The following is a 19,586-nucleotide window of genomic DNA, read 5'->3' as shown; positions in this document are numbered from 1 at the left end:
AGCACATTCTTCATGTTTCCTTTTGATTTAAATGATAAAAAGAAGAGTTCTGAAGCTGTGCTTTAGACAACGCTGAACGCACATCAAGATTCTAACTGCCCAACGACACACTGCAGTGTTTTCAGCTGCAGGAGGCAAAGGAACCACAGCTAACACTACGTTGTTTGCCTGCAACTTGGGAAGCAGGTTGGTGTTCAGCGTGCCCTACCCAGTGACAGGTCCATTTCAGAGCTCTCACCAGACCTCCTGTCATGATCAGTGCCATCAAAATAAAATGAAATTCAAACCAGTGCAATTCATGCAGAGTTTTGATTGACTCTTCTCACACGAGAGAAGAAGTAGCTGTCCATACATCGGTATGCAGGAACCTTGCTTTGACTCTGCCTTTCAGGCAACATTGGGATAAATTGGACTTCCCAGTTCATCCAGGTCTCCAAGTGTTGACATAGCTCCTCTTCCTTTTCCCAGTGCAGGTGATCCCTACTCCTGAACACCTGGTGGTTCCTAAGTGGAAGGTGCAGTGGCTCTAGTCACAGTGGATTAACTAGCAATGGCCAGTGTGCTTTTCCCGTCCATAGGATTGGGATCTCAGCAGTCAGGGAGGTCCAGGAGTGATGACTCACCCAGGAGGAGGAGTGAAAGCAGTGCTCACCAAGACCGAGTGACAAAAAGTGACACAGGTGCTGGTGCACTGGGGAAGGGAGAGGTCGATACCATCTGATATGCTGTCTGCCAGGAGGAAAGCTGGCAAATCAGGTGGAACAGCTCCCTTCCTGTCCCTCAGTGGGGAAACCGATCCTGAGGGTGTCATGCAGCCATCCGCACTATCCAAATCGTGGGAGAGGGAAGGAGAGAGACAAGCTGGCAGGAGGAGATAAGAGGCAAAGGGTGTGAGGAGTAGCTCACCCACACCAGGCAAAGGATTGGTTTGGGTTGAAATGTAGGGTGCAGAATGGAAGAACCAGGACTACATCCACAGCCCTGCTAGCCTTTGCCATAGAAGCTCCTTCTCCTGCAGCACCCAGCAACAGCCCAGGCAGCTGAACCCCCCTCTCTGCATCCTGAAGTGACCGTAAAAGCTGTGATCCAGGAGCTGGAGAGGAAAGCATGCAAAAGGCACTTCAGGGGTGGCTGGGGTCGTTGCTGGTCAGGGAAACGCTACAACCACCACTGGTGGGGCAGGGTGACAGTGAGATCATGTTTTGATTGCTGGTTTTATCAGTGCTGGGAGGAAGAGGGAGTTTAGCAGAAGTTTTTGGGGGCAGCTGTACCTCAGTACAGTCAGCTTGAGGACAAGTGAGCGCTGTTCAAACTCATGCCATGGCCTGTCCGTCACGGGAGGATGAGAGGGGAAAGAGCTGTGAAGAAAAAATCCAAACTGCTAAAATGTGAGAAAAGAAGAAAGGAAATAAAAGCTGACTGAAATATTTTAGAACTGAATCCAGTTCTGGAATCCCCAACATAAGAAGGATGTGGAACTGTTGGAATGGGTCCAGAGGAGGGCTATGAAGATGATCTGAGGGCTGGAGCACCTCTGCGACCTTCCAGTACCTGAAGGAGCTACAGGAAAGCTGGAGAGGGACTTTTTATAAGGGCATGGAGTGACAGGATGGGGGGGGGGGGGGGGGGCATGGCTTTAAATTGAAAGGGGAAGATTTAGATTAGACACTAAGGAAGAAATTCTTCCCGATGAGGGTGGTGAGGCACTGGCACAGGTTGCCCGAGGAAGGTGTGGCTGCCCCATCCCTGGAGGTGTTCAAGGCCAGGTTGGATGGGGCTTTGGGCAGCCTGGGCTGGTGGGAGGTGTCCCTGCCCATGGCAGGGGCTTGGAACTGGATGGGCTTTAAAGTCCCTTCCAACTCAAACCATTCTATGATTTATTTCCCCATCCGGTAAAAAAACATACATATTTAGAAATAATTAAAGAAACCCCGCCAATGAAGACACCAGCACCTGTTTCCCTCCCCGGACGCCCCTGAGGGAGGAGCAGGGTCCCGCCTCGCACCTGCCCCGCGCACGGGCACCCGCCCGGCACGTGACCCCGCCGGGGGAGGGGGGGTGGCAGCCTGCCGCCCGTCACGTGACCCCGCCGCACCGCACCGGGGGGGGGGGTCGCACAGCCACCCGTCACGTGACCCAGCCTAACCGCACGCGAGGGGGGAGGGAGGTGCGACAGCCGCCCTGACGTCACGTGACAGCCCCGCACCGCGCTCGGTGCTGCGGCCGCCGCGCCGCCCCCCCCCCCCTTCCATCCACCCGCAAGAACATCTTCATCCCGCCCGCCTCCGCCTCCTCGCCCTCCTCCCTGCCCGCGGGGCACGGGAGCCGGTGACGGGGGAGCGAGGCGGAGTCTACGGGGAAGATACCGAGAGATAGAGATTTAAATCACATCCCCGGCTGTAGAAGGGCAGCAGCAGCAGCAGCCCCGGCGCAGAGGCACGGACGCACGCGCCGAGACAGGTCCCGCCGGCTCCGCCGCCGCTGCTGCTGCTCGCCATGGGCGCTGCCGCCGCAGAGACCCCCCGCGCCCTGGGCCTGGTGTCCAGCGTGGTGAACGACACCCTCGAGTTCTACCGCTGGACGTGGAGCATCCGAGGTAACGCGCGCGGGCGGCGGAGCTAGCGCCGGCCTATTGCCGCCTCCATCCCCATCGCCGTCCTTGTTGCCATTGCCGTCTCCATCCCTATCGCCATCACCATCCTCATACCTGTCCCTGTCTCCATCTCTGTCCCCATCCTCGTCCTTGCCCCCATCCTCATCCCTATCTCCATCCCTGTCGCCGTCCCCATTCCCGTCCTCATCCCTGTCCTCATCCTCGTCCCTATCACCATCCCCGTCCCTGTCGCCGTCCCCATGGTCATCCCTGTCTCCATCCTCATCCCCGTCGCTGTCGCCGTCCCCGTCCCTCTCGCCATCCCTCTCGCCGTCCCCTGTCGCCGCCCCCGCCCGCTGTCCCCGAGGCGCAGCGTCTCAAGATGGCTCCGTCTCCTGGGAGGAGGAGGGGGGGACACGGGGACACCGGGCTGGGACGGCGGCGAGGGGGCGGGATGGGATGGGGGGTGCGGGGCTCTCGTCACCCGCGTCTCCTCCTCGCCTTTCTGGGTGCTCTGTTTGTTGATCTGCCTCTCATCCCTCGCGGGGCATCTCCTCCCGGCGAGGGGACGGTGTCCGCGGGCGCCCGCGGGAGGGACGCGGCAGTACCCGGAGCCGCCGTTCCTTGGTTCTCTCTCACCCCCCCGTGCCTGGCGGTGTCCCTGCGGGAATGTGATGTGGAGGTAAGCAAGGCCCTCCGGTAACTCCTGCCGGAGCTCGGGCAGCCTCTGGCTTCTGCGGCAGGTGGCAATCCTGTGACAGCATCGCCTGGAGCTCGGAAATGATCGCTGCCTTCGTAGAATCGCTAGGTTGGAAAAGACCTTTGAGATCATCAAGCCTAACCGTACCTGTCCACTCCTAAACCGTATCCCTGAGCATCGATGCAGAAGCTTTTTATATTGTGTTGGGGTCGGTTCTGCTGTTTTCCATTTTCACTGTGCTCCGGTTTTGTGTTGGCACCCCATGACTGCAATGTGGAAGATGCTGAAGGAAGAGAAAATTCCTTGGAATATGGAGAAATGTGCAAAAGCAGCTTTCAGTGCTGGGACAGCAAATTAGATCGTAACTTGCTACAGTGACCGGTAGCTGTGGCAGTATTGGTCAGCGCGAATGGCTCTTCCTCCTTGGTCAAATGAAATGAGCGGAGTAGAGTCGCAGCTTTCATAGTTGCAGCCCTGGGCAGTTGGTAGAGGAGTCGCTTCTCTGGATGTTTTCGTCTTTTTTCAGTTGTCCACACAACAATGAGGTCTAGGCTGTTTTGATTTAAACCTGAAAATACATGAAGCAAAACTCTGGAGTGAATTTGACTATGGATGTGTTTTGGGGCAGTACGATAGGTGAGAACGTGGGGCCTTCATTACAGGCGAGAATCTCACTGCTGCATCACCAATCTTTACTTTTCTGCCCCCCTCCCTTCTGCCATCTGTCAGATAATAAATTAATTTTATGTTATAGATAGAGGGAGCTCATTTTTTTCCTCACGATTTACCTTCCCAGACAACTTTCTGGGCAATTAGGCTTGCATGCATGCTTCTGGATTTAAAACCTGCCAGAATATGAGATCAAATCAAAGTGCTTGCAGCAGCACTGCACTGTAATCTATCAGTGTTTGCTCTCTTCCTCTGCCTCTCACAACATACAATTGTTTGTAGGCTGCTAGGTAATGCACGAAACAGGTGCTCTTCTAGCTCAGTGGCATTTTCAGATGGATATATAAATGGATGTGAGTGCAAAGTTGATGTCCTTATGGATTATGTGTTTTATTTGGAAAAAGCTTTGAAGTTCTGATACATTTCCTGACCTTCAAGCAAACAGACCACATTTGTTGTAAGCAAAAATGATTGGGGGAAAAAAAAAGAAGGATGAAAAAGGAAGTTTATGTAATGAATGTGAAGATAAGTAACTTAACACTAATACTACCTATAGGGCAAACTTTCCTCATCCTGGCACTTGGAGACTCTTAAGCAGTAGTAGGATAACATTATCATGGCATTTAAAATATGCTTAAGTCTTGTATTAATTTACTAATGCAAGTTTTAAATTATTGCTCTGAGTTCAGTTGTGTGGGTGGAGAGTTTCTGTTTCAGAATCTGAATTTCAGCAGCTCCCTGCAAGGACAGTTTTGAACAGAGCCTAAGTCACATCAAGAGCATGTTACTGTTCTTATTTATATCTAGTAGTATGTAAAACAAGGTCTCCCTGTAGTTTTTATGGTCGGGTATGGATATGGGAAACATAATCTCACACAGTGTAGTTACAAGGTAGCTCTGAATAAGAAGTGATTTATAAGGTGATGGTGCACTGCTATTTAATAAAATCTTATCTTAATGCCCTAAATTCTACCTAAACATGTGCTCAGTTTGCTGATTCTCTGCATATTTTCCTTCAGAAAAAATTAAGTCTCCATTTGCCATCTCTGAGTGAATATACGTTAAATTCATGAATTCAGCACTGTTGTGTGAATTCATGCAATTCACCTTTGCGTCAAGAACTATGGCAGTGATGTTGCTTAACAGAAAATGCAAATTATGGCATGCAAGACCATTGCCTAATGTTCAATATCATTAAATAAAAAAACTATACCACGCAGCAAAGTTGCTCAACAAATGATGCTATGCAAGAGCATTACACAATAAATCTCAATGAAACACTACTACACAGCAAAATTACACAATAAAATGTGAAGAAATTTTATTCCCACTACTACTCCTACACAAAACCTTCTCATTCATATAAAACTAAATTTGCTTATTTTCTCCAGTTCTTGGTTCTGTTTTTTATTGGTCACCCAAGTCTGTCTTTGGCCCTGTTCATAGTGTTCAGTGGGCTTGTTCTGCTAGCAGGTGTTTTCTAATGCTGCCTTCCACTACTGTGATGAAACTTGTGTAGAACTGTGCCAGAACATCCCATGGAGTCTTGTGCTGCTTTGGTTTTGTGCTGTAAAGATTTGGTGTTTTTTCTCACCTGCCTTATGCTATTGAAAAAGCAACTGACCTGTTTTGAGACCAGAAAGAACCTCAAAAGACCAAGTATATGATGAGCTTAACTGCATTTTTTTATTTTTTAAAATGATGCTGTAATATTTTTGGCATTAAGCATGCCAAAAATTTTGCTTCTAGGTGTGCTTTGGTCAGTTTTTTTTGTTGGTTCAGCTTTTTTTCAATCTTGCAATTGGGAATAATAACAGTATTTGGTGACTTTTTCCCTCATGTGCATTATCAGATACATTTTCAGCCTTAGCTTAATATGTTTTTCCCTGTAAATGTGTGGAAACACATTTTTTTTCTTTCTTCTTCTTCCTTGACTATCTTTTTAGACCCTTTTCATGAAAGCCTAAAATCCATTGTAACCTCACATTCACCTGGAAAGGCTGAAGGAGATAATTTAAGAAGCCAAAAACATGGTCTTAGCAGTCATCAGGAGAAAAAAAGGTGGTCAGTGGAACAGTTACTATCAGGAAAGATGATCTAGGAATTCTGTACCATTATTTCTGTAAGGGCATGGGAACAGTAAGGTGTAATAGGTAGGGCAGGGCTTCCGCCTTTCTCTTGGCTTGGGTAGCTGGTTAGGGTTAGATCCGTCAGGAAGGATTAAGGGTATGATTAGATGACAGAGCAAGTGACTTAAAGGGAGGTTCCAGGCTGAATCCAGGGAAACTATTAAGATGAATAATTTGGGAAACAATCCAGGAAAGAAGAATGTGGAAATCTTAAAACGTGGGTGAACAGACCATTGGCAGTTGGGGAGAGGAAGTAGGAGATTGTGGCTCGTAAAGGAGATTTGTGAAACCCTGATCAGAAAGATTTATTTCAAAGGACCTATGTTTGTGTTGAGCTAAAGAACATGAGAATTTATCAACTTTGGGTGAAAATAGTTGGGTTTGGAGCTCAAAGTCAAAAGAAGGCAGGGGCATCCCAGGCCACGTGGGACTGCTTTGGAACAGCGACTATTTACAGCTGTTGCAGTTAATAAGATTACAGACTTTTTCCGTCAGGAGGAAAGGAGAGAGCAGAAAGATGCAAACTTTCACTTTAGTTGTAGTCTTCTAAGTAGCATCTTGCTCACAAGCAGTATCTATTGTAGCTTTTATCAATTGGGTCAGAAGTGTAAGAGGATGACCATGGGAAACTTAAGAAACTTACAACTACTTGCCCTAAAAGCGATCAGGTAGAGCAGCTTCCATCGGAACTCAAATTACCATAGAACCTTTTGCCAGAAAGATCTTGGGACTAAGTTATCAATGCTCAGGAAGTTCAGGTTCAGTTTCTTTTTCAGTCCAGGGAACAGAACTGGAAGAAGATACATTTTTTTCCTCCCTCATTATTTTCTCCATGCAGAAACCATGTGTGGCTAAAGGATCCTGAGTGTTTACGCTTGAGGAAGGTTCATTGGGGTGGTTACCAGAACAGTCCCAAGTGCAAGCAGTAGCTTGTATTTCATGATTTGTGCAAAAGCTGGAGGCAAGTGGAATCCCAATGAGAGTTCTCCAGAGGGTGATGATGAAGAGGGAGAATGAAGGGTGAGATGGAGGTTCATGAAGCCTGTTGGATAGAAACAAAGCAGAATGTGTTCCTAAGCTTTTAGAGGGCTAGCTAAGCATCAGACTTAGTGATTTGGTACAATACTTGTCTTGCAGATACAGTTTTCTTCTCAAGGGAACAGTTTTTTTGATCTGTGACTATGACTGTTTAGGACACAAGGGTTAGACAGAAGAAACACCAGGAACTGGAAAAGCTAGTGTAATTGGTTTTGGCTATCTTGTAGCAGAAACACAAAGAGACCCCTGTGGCAGAAGCAGCTCTTGGAGAAAAGGTGATTACAGAAGTAAAGGCTAGATTATGTGAGTCTACTGCCAGCCAAACCGAGCAATAGAAGAATCCCAGTTTACTCAATAAATTTCATTAAGCATCACTGTTGACTGACTGTCAGTGGAGAGAAGGGACTTCATTGGTGAAGGAAAAACAGCTGTCAGTATTGAAGACAAATTGCTGGGTGTTTAAGGGAAGTTCCTCCCACATTTCATCACCAGGAGATGTTATCAGATTGCAGAACTCAAAAGGCAGATAATCAGAACAAAACAGATACTCAGCACCTTTGGAAACGGTGTGGTACTGAAGTGGGTCTGCTTAGAGATTTTGAATCACAGAATCGTAGACTAGTTTGGGTTGGAAGAGACCTTTAAAGGTCATCTAGACCAACCCCCCTGCCATGAGCAGGAACATCTTTGCTCAGAGCCCCTTCCAACCTGACTTGGAATGTTTCCAGGGATGGAGCATCTACCACTTCTCTGGGCAACCTGTTCCAGTGTTTTACCACCCACATTGTAAAAAATTTTCTTCTTTATGTCTAGTCTAAATCTGCTCTCTTTTGGTTTAAAACCGTTACGCCTAGTCCTCTTGCAACAGGCCCTGCTAAAAAATCTGAAAATCTGACCCCATCTTTCTTATAAGCCCCCTTAAAGTACTGAAAAGCTGCAATTGGGTCTCCTTGGAGCATTCTCTTCTCCAGGCTGAACAACCCCAACTCTTTCAGACTGTCCCTGTAGCAAAGATGTTCTATCCCTCTGACTGTTGTTGTGGCCCTCTTTCCTGTGCTGAGGGCTCCAGAGCTGGTCACAATACTCTAGATGGGGTTTTACCTGAGGGGAGTAGAGGGGCAGTATCCTCCCTTGACCTGCTGGCCACACTTCTTTTGATGCAGACCAGGATATGGTTTGCCTTCTGGGCTGTGCGCACATGTTGCCAGCTCCTGTCCAGCTTTTCACCCACCAATAACCCTGAGATCTTTTCAGCAGGCCTGCTCTCAATCCCTTCATCCTCCAGCCTATAGTGATACCAGGGGTTGCCCCAGTCCAGGTACAGGACCTTATACTTGGCCTTGTCAAACCTAATGGGGTTCATATGAGCCCACATCTTGAGCTTGTCCAGGTCCCTCTGGATGGCAGCCCATCCCTTAGGCGTGTCAACTACACCACTCAGCTTGGTGTCATCTACAGACCTGCTGAGGGTGCACTCGATCCCATTATCCATATCAGTCATGAAGATATTAAACAGCACTGGTCCCAATATGGGCCCCTGAGGGACACCACTTGTCACCGATCTCCATCTGGACACCGAGCTGTTGACCAGTTGACCACTACTCTCTGGATCTGTTCATCCAGCCAATTCCTGATCCACTGAACAGTCCACCCATCAAATCCATATCTCTCCAGTTTAGAGAGAAGGATGTTGTGGGAGACCATGTCAAACATCTTACAGAAGTCCAGATTGATGACATCTGTAGCTCTCCTCTTGTCCACCGTTGTGGTCATTCCTTCACAGAAGGTCACTAGGTGAACAGGCAAGACTTCACCAGGCTTCAAGAACTCGAGCCTGAGGGAGTAGCCTGAAGCAAAGCTGACACTATGAATAAGGAGCTGAGTTGTGAGAGGAAGACTTAGTTCTCTTGCCTAAAGTGAAGCAGGGGGAGCTGTGGGTCATCATCTGCAATTCAGCTCTAGCAAAGAAATGAAACAGAAAAAAAGCCTTTAAAGAGCAAGAATGTGATATGAACCAGCAAGAATGTGATATGAACTTCTGTTTGAACACTCATCAGCATGTTCCAGAAGCAAATGGAAATATTTGGACAAAATGACAGGAACAGACTGAACTTCTGAAAATTCCTTTTAAGGCTGTGTAGATAGCGTGTCTTGAATTCTCTGGAGGAAATAAGGTGTTATGAATACTCTTAAAGCAAATTCCATGGACAATGGTTGGGAAACTACTTTATGCAGAATTTTATCCAGCTGATGGCATGACCTTATTACTTGCTGCAGACTGGATGTTTAAAATTGCAGCACTCAGCAGACCATGCTTCTCAACTGAGGCTGCATGCCATTAATGAGGTGCAAATTGGTGTGTGGTCCTGGGGCCACACGCTGCGATGACAGGTGAAAAAATCTTGAGCAGTTGAAAATGTCTGTGGCATGGAACAGATGCATTCATCCTGGGGACTGCACTGATTACATGAAGTGATTGAGCATAGTGGTTGAACTGTTGTTCATAGGTACCTGTTTCTATGTGGAGAATCTTGACTGAAAGTGATTGTGGTAGTCATTCTGTATTTATCCTGTTCTTCGGATGAAGAGGTGTGTAGCAGGGCTCTGGTTATAGCTATGGAAGACCAGGAGAGGTTGTATTCAAGGCAGCTCTTCCTGTGTAACCAGGAAAGATTGTTAAATGCTGCATAAGGACAATTAGTAGAGGAAGGTGTAGGAAACATAGGTTGTAGTCCCTTTTAAGGTCTTGTAGATCAGGTACCATGAAGAGTGAGTGAGGCAAGACTCCACTTTTTCCTCTGCTAGTCCAGACAGGTTTTTGGAGCTACGTGATTCATATGGAAAGGATTAAGGAAGCTCCAGGTAGTCATGGAGAGAACCTTGGGAAGAAGAATTTGCTAGGATGCAAGACTTTGGGGAATCAAGGGGGAAGGCTGTGGTGTGTACTGAAGAGTTATTTTACAGCAAGGCAAATGGGGCTAAACATGAATGGCCTGAAAAACTAGAGCTAAATGAGATTTATTTAGCTAAAAAGAATTGGCTATAAAAAGGGCAAGAACTTTGGCTTTTAGAAAGTGTTGGTATGAGGAGTGTGCTGGGAGCACAGAAGTTGGGGCAGTATGCTTTTAAAGGAAAATCTCATTCATGAAGTAGGACTGCTCTAACTAGTAAGCTGTTACCTGACAGGGCTTTGCTTTCCCAGGCTGTATTTGAAAACAAAGTTGAAGTTACCATTGCATTTCATAGGAAACCCTTGTGCCTGTGACTTTAGAAAGGTGTAGTAGGGGATACATCGTTTCTGGATCTTGTTTAGGTGGCAAGTAGCAAATTTTGTCATAACTTAAGTGCTTAATTTTGTCATAACTTAAGTGCTTAATTTTGTCATAACTTAAGTGCTTCTGTGCAAATGGACTTCAAAGCCTTAGGAATTTTTAAAGACGTAAATTAAGGCAGCTCTGAAATTCAGGCCTGCTGAGACTTAGGTGTCAGGTCTGTAGGAATTTTCAGGTCTGCACCCTAGATTGTCGGTAAAGCAATAAGTAGCTTCAAGGCAAGCCTAGAGAAGAATTGAGTGCAAGATGTGGTTTGTATTAACTCCCATTGTGTGTGCTTGGATCTCAAGATAAACATGAGCTAGTTTATCTTTCTCTCATAGAAGGTGAAGGGGAATAAGCTACCTCAATTTGGTTTACATTTGATGCAAGATAATGGCATGCCTGTGGGCATTAACTGCTCTTGGTTGTGTCAGGTTAACTCATGTGCCTGCAACTCAACCCCTTTCCTTATGTACTTGAATAATTTTTGGTTGTTTGATCCTTAACTCCTGCTCCCTCCTTCCTTAACTTTCTCCATGGCATTGTGTCCACCTGTACCGTGAGCGTCTTCCCTAGTTCCCATCCATCCATCCATCCATCCATCCATCCATCCATCCTCCCACATGTAATCTTCTGTTTCAGCATGATCATGGACTCGACTATTTGGTTTGCTTCCATTATATTTTCCTGCTCCTTTTTATCTCTTTCTGCAGTATCTCAGAAGCCTCCTCTTCCAGCTCTTGTATACATTATGCTTCAGATTGCATGCTCGACAATGGTGATTTTCTATTTTTTTTAATCTGCTTATAGAAATCATCTCCATGTTTCCCTCTCCCAGTTATAGCAAACATAAGATTGTTTTGTTGCTTTCTAAATGCTCACAGAATGTTGCTGGAAGAAGAGAATTTATAGACCATGTCTTTCACTTTTTCTGTTGAGCCAGTAAATCTTAGATCTGTAGATAAGATTTTATGTACTTCTGCTCCTAGAGCATCATTATAACATCTTGTTTTCAAATGGTTTAAAAGAGACTAAAAAGAATAGGGAATATGGGTGCTAAATTGAATAGCTGAGTTCTAAACAGGAGACTTCATGACCATGTTTTCTGAGTTTGCATTTAATATTTAATAGTTTACCAGGAATAAATGTGCCCAATAGAAATATACTTAAACGTAGGCTACCCCAAAATGCTTTCATAGTTAGGTTAGATTTTCCTCTACTCTGTCTAATCTCAGTTTCAGTGATCAAGAGTGAGAAATTGTATTGCAGAATCCATTAGAGAAGCGCAGATTCAGGGCCATGAAAGTGAACACAACTGCAGAAGTGAAGAGACTTAGTTGCAACAGTCATTGGGGTGTTGCATTATCTAGCTGTCAAACTGATGATTTCGCTACTGTGTATTTAGTGAGTGAAAGAGTCAGACACTGATCTTTCTTCTGGTCATCTTTGGGTGTAAGAGCATTTTCTCATTAAGTTCATGTTCTGAAAATCAGTGTTTCAAAATTAGTCTTCTCCTCCCCACAACCCCCTGCCCCAATTTGTCATTTTTGCTGATGTTGAAGGCATGTTGAGGAAATAAGTTCTAAATGTTTTGCAGTGTTCTTTTTCTTCAGCGGCTTTGACTGGTTTACTTGCGTTAGGCTAGCAGAAGACCTACTATATCTCACAACTGTAAATTTTACTTCTGCTCCTGAACTTTGAAGATAAGAGCTAATACATTGAAATAACTCTTTTTGTAGTTTTCACCCAAAACAGAATTCTCACTTCATTCATTCTTCTGTAAAACCAAACTGATGACCAGCATCCTTGTGCTGATGCAAACCAAAAAAAAACCAGTTTATCACAGAGATTTGTGTGCAGCTCCTTGCAAATGTTCTCCCATAGCTTTCTGGTGTTACTTTTGCGTAGATTTCACTTGCCATTGCTGGATTTCATACATGTCAATCACTGCATCTAGGAGTCTCTAAATGTTCATTTGCAACACAAAATCATTCTGTGTTGGGAGAGCAGCAACTTAAGTTGTTTAAATTTGCTGTGTAGTTAAGCATCAGTATCATTCTGCTGTATTAGCGCATTAGCAGGATGTATATCAGTGTCAAACTTACTGTGCCGTGAATGTTGAGTATGTAGCGTGTCTCTCTGCAGTGGATCAGGCCTTGCAGATTCATTATTAAACTGTTATTAGTAATCCTTCACATTTTTAAGGGATCTAGCTTCTAACTGAAGGAATACAATAAAAAAATCTGTTGATGGCAAAGATTTATTCTATGGTCATCCTCTTCAGCATTATAAAACTCTGAATAAGAATAGACGAGCCAATGGTCTAAACTGTTATTGCAACATTGAGTGCACATAAATCCTATATTTGTATTGCTGCGTACTGATACCCCTACAACTCTTTTCATAGTACCCAAACCCAGCACCTTGGGTGTGAAGTAATGACCTCTCCAGTCTGAGCTCTCAGAAATGCAGTTTTGGCTAAGGTCAGAGAAATTTGAATAGACATTTCAATAAAGAAAACACTATATAGAAGGAAAGTGTGGTTTATGCAGCATTTTCATTTCTTTAGAAATATAGAGATGTGGGCTGGATCATAGGGTTCATAAAATTCATCCCGTGGGTTGCTGTGATGTTGGTGGTGTTTTCGTCTGTTTTCTTAATCTGTTTTACTCCCAAACTTGTAACATTTAAGAAAAGGTGTGCAGGCATCACTGCACTGAGAATGCATCTTGCTTTTGTAGTATTTGGAAAAGTAAGATTTGACAAACAGAAGAATGCTACGTGCCTCAAGGGCTTACTATCTTGCAAATCTTGTGTAAGCTTCATTAAGGATTATATTTTTATTATTCCTTGAAGCAGACTGTTTGCACTGTCCTCACAAATAATCATGATCAGTGGAGGAGGTAAATCAGAAATAATTTGAACAAGACGGTATCTTAGACTTGAAAATCCTGAGACTTGATGGTGAATTGATATAGCTCTTGAACTTTGTAATTCTATTATTATCCTTATCTTGAAACAAATATATCTTGTGATTGCTGTGTACAGACCCAAAGATAATAAGATATTAGTAATTGAAGTCCCCAGAATACTAGTTAGAACAATGGGAAAACTAGTTAACCTTTTAACCTATTGAACTTTTAATAATGAATTGGAATTAGGCATTCCTGTTACTTTAATAGGAGTTCATGAAACTCACGTGTATTACACAGGTGTTCGTTAGCTGCAGGAGATGTTCTTCTTAGCTGTGTGTTATTTTGATTTTATGTTGTTGTCTTTAAAGAAGACTGAGCAGGACAATTACAAAGCCCTGAAATTTAAAACAAAGCCACAGCTGGTCATAAGCAGTACCTGTTAGTCTTGTCCATAGTCTTTTTGGTTTTAAGGCAGGCATCTGTCATTTTTAGGTGTGAGAGGATTGATTAGTGCAGCTTCATCTGTGAACTTTTGAAATCAGTGGGTTTTTTTGCTTTGTTTTTCAGGTATATGCTTTCATTATTCACTGTACTTGAGACTGAATATTTTTATTCTTGCATCTTAATTTGATGCTTCATAGCTTGTTAAAACAGCGATGCTTTGTCATAAAATTTTGATGCATCTTGGTTTTGGCCCAAACAGATTAGTTTGTTCTTGGGTAGTTAAAGCTTAAGGATAGACAAAATACTTAATTCAGATATTTACTTTCATTCCTGAAGATCAATTTGATCATGTTTTCTCTACACTGTTCTGTATTTTTTAAGAAATACTCAAAACAGGTGCCGTGTTGTGCTTTTTTGTGCTTGGTTTTGGGAACATTTGTCCATATAGCGTTGTATGCATGTCATCCTCAGCGTTACCAGTAACATACTTGCCTCTTAATTTTCTCACCCCTCATAACCACCACTGATGCTGTGATGTTATTTTGATAATACTCGAGTCATGTGTTAGGGAAAGTGGCAGGGACTTCATTGGTATAGCTACTTTTCCCTGTCACACAGGTACAAGGACAATTTATATGTTTGTAGAGTATCCAGAGAAAAGCCATGAAAATTGTTAAAGGATTGGAAAATACATCTTCAGGTGGATGAAGTAAGGGTGTTACTTTAAGTAAAATGATTTTAAAAAAGCAGCTAGTGAGTGACTTGATAGCTGCTTATAACTACCCAAATGAGGAGGAAAAAAAATGCAGAAAAGATGAGTCTTTTTCAGTTTGATACTTTTCTGTGCTAAAATTTAATCCTAATTCCTTTGGATTTGAGGACCAAATTTACCCAGTGGGTCTAGTTAACATTTTACAGGAGGCAGTTATGCGTTCTACTGCATTCTCTGCCTTTGGAAAGATAGGACATTCTTCTAAGGAAAATCCCTTAGCTAAAACATGCATTAGGGGGAGTTTCATGACCTTTGTTTTGTAGATTATACAGGATTGCAATATTCCTGAGTTAGACGCAGGTATCTTTGAACCTGTCAGACTCCTTAGGAATACTCATAGTGCCGGAAGACTGCAGACACTGCCAAGTATGATAGGTGAAATAAAGGTGAGAAAGAAGTATAAACTGGAAATTTCTTGTGTCCAATTCATTTTTTTCTTTCCTGCAGCAATCTGTCTGCACAGTCTCTCCTTGGAGAATGTAGTGTGGTTTTTGTCTGATTGAAACAGGAGTAAGGGAATAGACATATTATTTTAGTTCGTGCAGTAGCTACAATCCTCTGTCATAGGATTTATCATAAAGAAACTTGATAAACTGAGATAATTGAGGATTAGAGTGCAATATGTGCAATGAATAATCAATATAAAAGCAGACAAGTCAATTCAAGTCCTGGAGAGTTTTAGAAGAATAATTTATTTTGGTCCATATAAATTGTAATAAATAAATAAATAAAATTGTAATAAGTAAGTGAATAGAAAATTATAACTTCTGTAGGTATGCAATCCAAAGAGATGTGGCCTCTCAGTTTTAACTCTGCAGTGGTGCTTCTCTAACAGCCCTAAGTCTCAAGTTGTGCAGCCTTTGTAGTTAGTCGTGGTCTGTTTTAAAGGCTAAGTTTATAGCTTCAGCTGTTGTTCTGTTTGTACATTCTGAAGCTTTGGTTAGTTAAAGACTGAGCTTTTGTCTTGGAATCTTTATAAACATGTGACAGTAAATGTACTTCTAAGTGATTCTGATGCATTCCTTTGTTTAGCTCAGTTGAAAGTAAACTTGAATAAGCATTTACACGATTAGACCCTAGGCTTTTAGACTAATCTGCAGTGGTTGAATAGCCACAGTGAACCTTATATTCACTTGTAAATATTTACAGGTCTGAGCCAATATTTCTAATGCAAATGCAGAAAGAGAAGTATGTTGTATAGAATATTAATCTCTCACCAGAAAGAAAAGGGGGAAGGTAGGCACTACAATACTGCTTAGGAATTCCGTGTGAAAGTTTAGTAAATGTTTTAAGGGGTGTGAAGTTGTGTTTCTAGCTTGTTTTCTTATGATACGTGTTTTCATTTTCTAGTATACTTCAATTATAGTGCTAACAAGTTATGTTATAGACATATGTGAAGATAAGATATGTGAAATTCTTAGATAATTAAAACAGTGTAGTTCATAGAACAATACTCCAATTAGATAATAGTAGTTTGCCTTATATTGTGGAATTAAAATTTCACTTGTTTAAGGAAATCTTTCTTGGACTTGAGATAGGGCTTTGAGAGGACTTCTGCTAAAATAAACTGTATGATCTGCAGAGCTCTCAGTATTAAAAACCACTTTTAAACAGCCACCATTATTTCTGCAGTGTCTTTAGAAATGTGATTGGACAGATGGATGTGCTGGATTGGCACTGTAAGTGTCTTTGCTCTGAGAATAGTATCAATAGCTATTAATAACTTTGAAAGGCTCTCCAGATAAATTAGTGAGTAGCAATCTTATAGCTAAGGAATGCATGTGTTGTTAAAGGAAAAATAAAGGCTTTTGAATAAAAAAAATATATCTAATATGAATGCAGGGAATTTAAAAAGTTTTGTATTTTAGTTATGTAATTTTTTTTCTAAAGCTAATATTAAAAGTAGAGATAGTCACCATTGTACTGTTTCAGGATTTCTCCTGACTCTGCTATGTATTGGTTGGTTTGCTTATTTTTAAAGTTTGTACTTCTTGAGGAAAGGAAAAAAACCCAAACCATTTATCATAAGTTTAGTAACATGCAGGAAATTTAACAGTCTAAAATCCTCCCTGTTGGAAAGAAAATGCTGAACCATATTTAACAGAACCGTTTGTGTACTAAAACACTTACAGTATGTTTCACAGACGTTTCTTTTGGGTTTTTTTTAACTCTAAATCACTGTCAGTGCAGCATTGCTTATTGAAATTTATCTTCATTTGCCTTCTGTATTTCAATACAGGTTAATTATGTCCTCTTTGCACATTTCTGGGTAGTCTGTTTAGTCCTTTTCACTGATCCTGCTCTTGTTCTTGTTTTGGAGGAAGTATGTATCTGTTTCCTGTTAACTGCCCCACATAAAGAATTAAATCCTGCAAGAGTAGGTTCCTCAGGGCAATTTCAATTATTTATATATACGTACATATATATGTTCTTCTATTTCTTGTCTTGTCTTTGCAATGTGAAATTTTAAAATTATGTACAGAAAATGACAGGAAAACCTTGAGTATATAAACATTTCATATTCTTTCTTTACATAACAGTTATTTTATAATTAGCAGCACATTAGCAGATGCCTTATTCTACTCAGGATTCACTTTTACAGTTATGTGTCGCTTTAAATGTTTGTTCTAAAACTTCTCTCACCTTACAAAAAAAGCACTGTACTACAGGCTGTGCCATCACCATTTTATTTGTGATCGAATTAGAATCTGGGTCTTAGGATTTGAAAGACAAATGCATTAATCCCCTGGAAGATTCAGTCAGTCTCTGTCAATTCTAATCAGGTAAAGGCATTGGTCATTTTGGTTCAAAGTGGTTGGAGGGATTTTTTTAATTCAGAGAGCTGGCCTTTTTATTTTGAGCTTATTTAATTTTTCAGGTAATAATGTACCTATTGCATGTGAAATACTGCAGGATTTAATACACTCATATGTCCGTTTAAGTTATCACAGTTCTCTAATTTGTAGAAATCATTTGTAGTTATCAGGACCAGCTACTAAGTAGGACACAAAATTATGCTGATTTTGCTAAAACTGCGTGGGGGGTGGCAGAAAGGAGGATGTTGGAGTAGCTTGGGAGATTTGTCACTTAATCCACTCTCTTAAGTCACCTGCTTTATCTTGTTTAAAAGAGGGCATCTGTAAAGAAGTTTGGAACAGGGTCTGCAAGTAACCGTGTGTCTGTGTAGAACACCAACAAGTAGGTTTTTCTGGTAAACTGAAATTATATTGCATTTGTAACACCTTCTGTGCAACAAGAATGGTGCATGGAGCTGATTTAAAATGAACAAGTTGTTTTGTATTATCCAGGCGAGATCTTGTGATGAACAAGTTCCTAAGTCTAGCAATTTCTGGGATGAATGGTAGCATGTTTTCTTATGCTATAGGATTACTAAACAATAATTGTTTGCAGAGTCTGCTAAATACCTTCAAAATACGTGCAAGGTGTTGTTCTTAGGTAGCACAGTAGGAGTTGGAGTAAACTTTTTGACTGATTGATATGCTTCTGTTTTGGCCAGGATGTACTCCAGAACTGAATCACCTACTCTGTTCCCTGTCACGCAGACCTTCTGTGTTTAAAATGTAATTAATTTTCCTAGGAGAAGTCAGGCCCCAAATCCCAATCAGATAGATACCCTGGGCAGTGTGCTATGCTGTCGATATCAGTAAGCTATGCTTTTCTTGTAAATACTTTAAGACATCTCTGAGATGTGGCTCACTCTCCAGAAACTGTGCAGAGGGAAAGTAATGGGCTGAAGCCATGATACAGATATGGGAGTGTAATAGTAGCTGCCCAGGTGCTCTTATGTTTTTGTCAGAGTTAATTAAATATATCTCTTTGTTTTGTCCAGTGAAGTTCTTAAATTTGTAGAATTTGTGGAAAGTAGGTGAAAGAATTGTTTACGGTGCTGATGAAGCATGAGGCAAAGACCACTTGCAGCTGGGCTTTTGTGAAAGTAGCCCCTTTGGCTTTCCTTTCACCCTCTTGTGAATCTTCATTCTTCTTTCCAGAAATTTTTGTCTCCAGCCTCAAAAAGAATTCTGGAATAGGTCATGGTTTCCTGTTTTCAGCAGTGGGTCATAATGTTCAGCTGCTGGGTGAAGTTCCGATCTTCTTCCATTTTCATGTTTTTCATATTGTCGCTTTAGAGTTCAGGACACTGTGAAACATTGGGTTAGAAAATAGAAGACAGATTCTCTGATGCGTCCTTGCCTGTTTATATTGCTTAGTGCAAGAAGGATGAGAGAGCAACCCGGTCTCTTGCCTCACCTGCTCTTAACTCTTTGCACGTTACAGTGTCTGAAGTGAGATGTGAATTTTATAAAAGCATGTCACACATTGGATATTCTCAGAGCTGTTTCTCAATTTATAAGTGACTGCTTTCTTCTTGCTTGGTTGGTGGAGAGAAGTCTTTTTCCATTACTTCGCACCAGGTGACTGTTGAGGTTCTCCATTTCTCTTATCTTTTAAATGGTGTAATCTTTTATTTTTAAGTTCAGATTGGTAGAGCAATTGCTAAATGCAAATGGAAGCTGAAGTATAAGGGAGATAGTGTAACAACTGCAACACAGCGGTGTCATTTCAGCTTCAATAAGTAGCATTCTGTGATGTCAGGAAAATGGGGCTGTTCCTTTACATCCTAAGCCACTGTGCTGTGCTATAAAGCAATCACTCTGGTGTTTTACAGAGAATACATGATACTGTATTAAAGTGCGTTCCAGGGACTTGCTGAAAAGTTGGAGGTAACTGACCATCTTCTCTTGCTTTCTTCATTTCTCTTTCACTGTCTGTGTTTCTACAGCCAATCTACCTGAGTTTTTTACCACTTCTCCCTGTACTCCTTGCCTGCTTGCCCTGGGCTTCTGTTGGTGGCTGTGGTCGCTAGGCTGACTCCTGTAATTCTGGCAACATCAGCCTTGCTGGATGTTTCCATGCGTTAGGATTACTTCTCTCTTCTGATATTAACAACTGTAACGCCAGCAGCTATGCTAGTTTCTCTTTCTTCTTTTCCA

General features: G+C 42.4%; 1 protein-coding gene across 1 annotated transcript in view; it reads left to right on the top strand.

Annotated features, from left to right (window-relative positions):
• Positions 1–2,284: 2,284 nt before the first annotated feature.
• The window catches only part of ELOVL4 (ELOVL fatty acid elongase 4), a 39,649-nt gene continuing 22,347 nt past the window's right edge, over positions 2,285–19,586 (top strand). Inside the window, exon 1 of the mRNA XM_009564767.2 lies at positions 2,285–2,596. Coding sequence (XP_009563062.1) covers positions 2,497–2,596 — 100 coding nt within the window. The 5' untranslated portion in view covers positions 2,285–2,496. The remainder of the gene's footprint in view (positions 2,597–19,586) is intronic.

This window comes from Cuculus canorus, chromosome 3, assembly GCF_017976375.1.
Source record: "Cuculus canorus isolate bCucCan1 chromosome 3, bCucCan1.pri, whole genome shotgun sequence".
Taxonomy (NCBI): Eukaryota; Metazoa; Chordata; class Aves; order Cuculiformes; family Cuculidae; genus Cuculus; species Cuculus canorus.
This window is presented reverse-complemented; position numbering and strand designations above follow the sequence as displayed.